At 44.0% G+C, this 6,000-nt stretch overlaps 1 protein-coding gene across 2 annotated transcripts in view; it reads right to left on the bottom strand.

Annotated features, from left to right (window-relative positions):
* Nucleotides 1-1,534: 1,534 nt before the first annotated feature.
* colgalt2b (collagen beta(1-O)galactosyltransferase 2b) overlaps nucleotides 1,535-6,000 on the bottom strand; it is a 31,205-nt gene continuing 26,739 nt past the window's right edge. For both annotated transcript variants that reach the window (XM_061078542.1, XM_061078541.1), the window contains 3 exons: nucleotides 5,184-5,311; nucleotides 4,284-4,490; nucleotides 1,535-1,808 (listed from right to left, as the gene is read on the bottom strand). In XM_061078542.1, coding sequence (XP_060934525.1) covers nucleotides 1,535-1,808; nucleotides 4,284-4,490; nucleotides 5,184-5,311 — 609 coding nt within the window. The remainder of the gene's footprint in view (nucleotides 1,809-4,283; nucleotides 4,491-5,183; nucleotides 5,312-6,000) is intronic.

Here is a 6,000-nt window from a genome sequence, read left to right as displayed (position 1 = left end):
TATACCATGTAATATGTTATTTCTTGGCCGATGGCCCATCCTTCCACCAAGATCCATGGATATCTATTTCAGAAGTCAGTTATGCTGACAAACAAACAAACAAACAGACGTACAGGGGTGAAAACACAACTTCCAGGCCAGTGTTGATCAAAGAACTGAAATACCTCCAAACGGATTTCCTTTGTGGCCGATACTCCTCTTCACCTAATCATGTGTCTCTTCTTTATTCCCACCTCACCTCCCTCTCCCTTCTCACCTCCACTGACATGAACTATAAAACACTGAGCAGTTTGTCACTCAGCAGTGAACAGTGGGAGCCAACATGCACCCACCGCAGAGCATTTGATAACTGCTCAAACCCCCAAATTTATTGGGTGGTTGTGGTTCCTTTCATGTTTTAATGCCAGTTTGTGTGAGGCCACAGGGTTTAAGGAAAAACTCTGTCTTCCGTAGAGGGAAGTTGTGGGAACATTCGCGGTGCTGTTTATATTTTCTATTCAGCCAGTTAAACAATAATATACATGACTTGATGAAGCCTCTATTTCCGTCCCACAGAGGGCGCCGTGCATTTCTTCTTGTTGATTCGTGTCATGTCATGGGATCTTTTCATCTCTGCAATAATCCAGTAATAATCCAAATGACTGTCAGAAGATGGGCGACATCTGTGTCAGTTCATTCTGCTCAGTGAGTGAAAACACAGAAATAAAGAATTTGTTTTATTGGTTCTGCCCGGCACCACAACTGAAGGGAAATAAACAGCCTGTGTGCAGGACATGAAAAATTCAAAAATCCAGTTTTTAAGAAATATTCGAAGTAGATGTGACTGCACATCACACACACACACTACAGGCAACATGTAATGTATGACGGGTGCTCTGAAATGACTACCAGCAGGACCAGCCTGCTGTGAAGGTGAGAAATCTGCAATAATGGTAACACTGCACCCTAATTGCATCCATTACTGGCCTGCTGCTTGGAAAGAAAAGGCTGCGCTGAACATCTCCAGTTGCTCAGATATATGCATATATTTGTGTCTGTGTGCACGCTTGCACATGCACAAACAAACAGCTTCACACCCACAGCTGTTTTCAGACGGCGTTCAGATTCCTTTATTCCTCAGCTGTCCATTGAAAACACATTTGTTCTTTTTTAAATAACCACAATCTGCTTGAAACAAAAGTAAAACTGATTTGTGAGAATGTTTCATGTCCAGCGAATTGTGCTGCTTGAGTTTTCTCAGGCTGTAGCTCCGCAATCCACATGCTTAGAGGCACATGAGGAATGAGTGAAGCTGCTGCTCTTCGTCCTCTTCCCTTTGCTCCTCGGTGTCCACTCATCAGGCAGCAGATTAGACTGACATCTCAATTCTCTGTCATCCGTTCGGATACCTGTCTGTGTGTGTGTGTGTGTGTGTAAATGCATGGTTAGAATCTCGGCTTGTAGTTCAAGTGTCTTGTCAAGTGTGTGTACACATGACTTTCACAGTGTACACGGCTTATTCATAAACACAAGTCTTTTACGGTGAGTGCCTCTATCAGAGTTCGTCACGTGACGCTCGAGCGGCAGGAGGCGGCGAGTCCCCGGTGACACTGTTCTGTGCCACAGAGCGGATGCGTCCCTGCTGTGCCGTCTTGCGGTCGTGCTGCCGGTCCCAGTCCGTGGCCACGGCTTCGTCGTCCCAGATGGTGGAGGTCTCCGTGTCGCTGATGTAGCCTGGCTCTCCGGTGTAGTGGGTGGGGTAGATGAGCAGCGGCTCCACGGAGAAGGCCTTCAGGTCCCGGGGCTCAAACTGCAGCATGTACTCGGTGCTGCGGAGGATTATGGGGGGAGAGGGAGCGTGAAACAGAAAATTAGGATTATTGTGATTTTCTATTACATTTTCATGTCCATGAGGAAACTTTTGTGGTTCAAACAATGACAGAAAACAGAGGAAAAACTGCAGTCAGTGAAAATTTGTCATTTGTCTTTGATAGATGAAAATAAAAGGGATGAATGTATGGGAACAGGCAGCGTCTCTCACTGGCAAGAGGTTGACAAGTTCTCACTTTTATTTATAAATATTTAAATAGAAATATGATGCCACCAACACAGTTGAGTTACCAGCCCACCCTGTCTGTCTGTGGTTTTTCATAACTACTTTACATGATGCCATAACTTCTGACTCATCATATCCCGTTAACTGGAAACTTTGGTGTTCATTTAATATCAACACAGACAGCAAACTAACAGGATGTCAAGTACAGGAACAACTCTTTTATACTTGAGCCACATTCGTCATAACAAAGATTGTTTTCATTACAGTTTAGGATTATAACAATGCAGTTGTATGCCTCCTCCAACCAGTGCAGTTTCCTTCTCCATGTTTCGATAGTGACATAGTGACCTTAACTTCAGAAATCATCATCTACCTATCATCTACCATTGTGTGTTTCTGGTGGTTTTCTTCTTCAAACACAGACAAAAAAAGCAACAATAAAATGTGAACTTGAGGTCGAGAAAATTCACTTTGCATGCATTAATTAATCAATAAATAAATGTCAGATTCATTGATTATGATAAAAATAGTTAGTGGCATCTCTTCAGAGAAGTCAGTCAAAGTCAGTTCTCACCCACTAAATTCTGTTCTACTAAAACCAAACCCACACCTTCATTGTGTAAACTACCATCACACTGTTAAGAGCAGTGAACTCCACTCTCAGTGTGTCATGGGCAGCCTGCAGCAGAGCCACGGGGAGGAATGACGGCTGTTTGGACTCGGACACGTCAGCCCGGCGGAGTCACCCTCTGCAGACAGAGGTCACCACAGAGGTCAACGCCCCGCCTTCCCAATGCCTGTTTAAAGACTGTTAGCGCTCCATTGGGACGGTGAAAACTTTCACTTTTATTGGTGGTCCCAGTCGCTGACCCCCCCCCCCAATTTACACTGATGAGTTTCTTTTGTCTGTTATAGAGCAGACAGACTCAAATACATAGACAAGAGAGAAGGAAAGGAGCATTTTACTGAGTTAAGGAACTGAGCTAAATCTACTTCTGCCAAAATGCAAACATAAATTACATAATATCCAGAATTGAAACATATTTCCAGCCACATTTCCACATTTGTGTCTATATTTCAACTTTCTCTCATTTTTTAACAAGCTCAACGTCTATTTACTACTTACTGTTTACCTAGTAATCCATACAATGCACACTGGACACACATATCCATGTATTTATATAGTAACACACACACACTTGCACAGTGTCCATCTCCACCCCACCCCCACACTCCGGCCTCTATCAATGGGAATCCTGTCCCCGTTCTCCAACCGGCAGGAAGAGCTGCGCTGGCCCAAATTCCTCAAAGAGAGAGAGAGAGACGGAAGGGGGAGGAGAGGTGGGTGACAGAGGGAGTAGGTGTGCGAAAAATAAAAATGGAAGTCTGTGAAGAGAGATAGAGGGACAGCAAAAGGAGTAAAAAAAAAATTTGAAAAAGAAAGAGATGAAGAATGAGATAAGAGTGAGGGAAAGGTGGGGGCAGAGTAAAAGGATTAGAAGGTGGAGGTGGAGGTGGAGGACAGTGGGGTACTGCAGGAATCCCTGAGTTAAAAAGAAACAGAAAAGCTGCCATTGTGTGTCCTGTGCAAAGCTCTGCACCCACTGAACCCCGAGAACAATCCATGCCCTGTGTCTGAAGGAGCTCAGAAGACGGCGGAGAAGAGGGGGATGGGGCGCAGGGAATAAACCAAAGAAAAAGGGGCATAATCAGGGAGAAGGAGAGAGGGAACGCGGATAAGAGGCCAATAAGGAGCATAACTCCGATTTGAATGGGATGGAGGTTGTGGTCTACCGCCAGAGCACAAAATAGGAAACTACACAGTGTCCCAGAGTCAGGAAAAAGTCTGAGGGTACATGAACATGTATGTTTGTGTCTATGTATAGATAATGACTGTACAGTAGAAACGTTCATATTTCTGCACTGGTTCATTGCATACACTTATACTTATATTTATTTGACCATGCACTTTAAATTTAGCTTTTCTCTTTTTGCATTTTCATGGTTATTCTAATTGTGGATTACCTGATATATGTTGAAGGGTCGTGCACCTGCGAGCATCTATTTGTGGTCCTCCGTATATATTTGCCAGTTTGTTCATGTACCTGATCGTCTAAAAGTGTCTGTGTTCAAATTTGTGAACATGCATAATGCAGTGAGAGTTATTTCTGCAGCTTTGTGGTTTTATGCATAACATAACTTCAGTAAAACACATTGGCTTCACTTTTAAAATCAAAAAAGCACTGACTTGGGGTGTTTGTCGAACATGACTGGCAGGAACTCGTCCACAGGCAGCATTTTGGTTAACGGTTGTGCAGCCATTAACTTCCGGGCCCCTTGCTGCGACAGCGCGTAGCCGAGCGTCCAGTAGGAGTAGTCGGCCAGGACCAGGTTGTTTATGCCGTCCACCGACTGCTCCGGCTGCTGCACCTGCATACGCTTACGTCCCACATAGCTGGAGGACAGACAGAAAGAGTGTGTGGATGAGGCTTCACACAGGTTTGTGGTTTGGGGCTAACTTGTGGTGCACTGGGGCCACACGGGTGCTTGTCTGCTACGTGTGTTTGTGGTATCACTACTGGATTTCCTTTTAAATGGTAAATGGATGGTAAATGGATTTGTATTTATATAGCGCTTTTCTAGTCTGAAGACCACTCAAAGCGCTTTACAGTACAGTTTCACATTCACCCATTCACACACACATTCATACAGTGCATCTACTTGCAGCACTTTGTTATTCTATGGGGGGCTATTGAGGGTTCAGCATCTTGCCCAAGGACACTTCGGCATGCAGATGGTTCAGACTGGGGATCGAACCGCCGACCTTCAGGTTGGAGGACGACCACTCTACCCCTCAGCCACAGGCCTTCAACTAAATGCCAGGACTCTACGATATTAAGACGTGAATGTTAGCGGTTCTGCATAAGAATACAAACCTTGTTGATACAAATTTATGGATTCAGTCAAAAGAAGTGCTTTTATTTTGAAAAAGATGCAGGAAGTGTTGTAAATGTTTAAGTTTATGACATATTTGACAGAAGATCAGTGCGACATAAATCTAACCTGAAAACATTGACGCCATAATGAAAAGCGTTGTTGCTCATGTATCCGGTGTGGCCCGAGTGTGTGTGTAGGTGAGTGCTCTTACATGAGGTCCCAGTCCAGCTGGGCTTTATCGATGTTTTCCATTAAGGCCACTATCCGTCGTTTAAACCAGGGCTCGAACCTCACGTCGTCCTCTAAAACAAGAACCTTCTGGAGACCACGCTCTATCACCTGATGATCACAAAGACAAACATTCCCTGAAAGTTTAAACTTTTGGCTTTGCATTCCTTCAGTCCTTCAACATTGATGAAAACGTCACGCCCAAGTGAACTTGCTAATTTGGCAAGACAGCGGAATGAGAGAGATCCCCAGGTGTAGGTGTGTTCATGAAATTGAACTTGAGTCACCAGGGGTAAAAAACAGAAAGATAATCTCCTCTACTCTCAATGGGAAAGGAGTCAATCGCCTTTTCTTAGTATGTCTACAGGCATTTAAATAACCTGTGTATATATGCTAGTTTTTCCTGTTAAAGAGGTGGAAGGGAACTGGTATCTATGAGTGTGTAATATGAGGGAGCCATGTGCACCACTCAGTGCAATTCTTGTCACATGATAGCTCCTCATTCATCTCATCATTCCTAATTCGTAAATATGCTCCCTTCAATCAGGCCCTTTAATGCTTTTTTTCCCCTCCTTATTTCTTGCCGTGGGGCATTGTAACTATATTTATCTTCTCTGTACATCATATCAGGACATTTTGGCAGATCATGTGTAGCCTACTACAATGTGTCCAAGGAACAAATTGGTTAAACGTTCAAAGGGTCCCTGTTGACTCGACAGTTTCAATTTATTTTCTGAGTCAACTCCAGAGCAGTAAACACAGAGCTGGCAAAATCCAGCTGGATCAGCAGGTTGGATCCT

This window comes from Limanda limanda, chromosome 9 (genome assembly GCF_963576545.1).
Source record: "Limanda limanda chromosome 9, fLimLim1.1, whole genome shotgun sequence".
NCBI lineage: Eukaryota > Metazoa > Chordata > Actinopteri > Pleuronectiformes > Pleuronectidae > Limanda > Limanda limanda.
The sequence above is the reverse complement of the archived record's forward strand: the minus strand, read 5'-3'. Positions and strand labels throughout refer to the sequence as shown.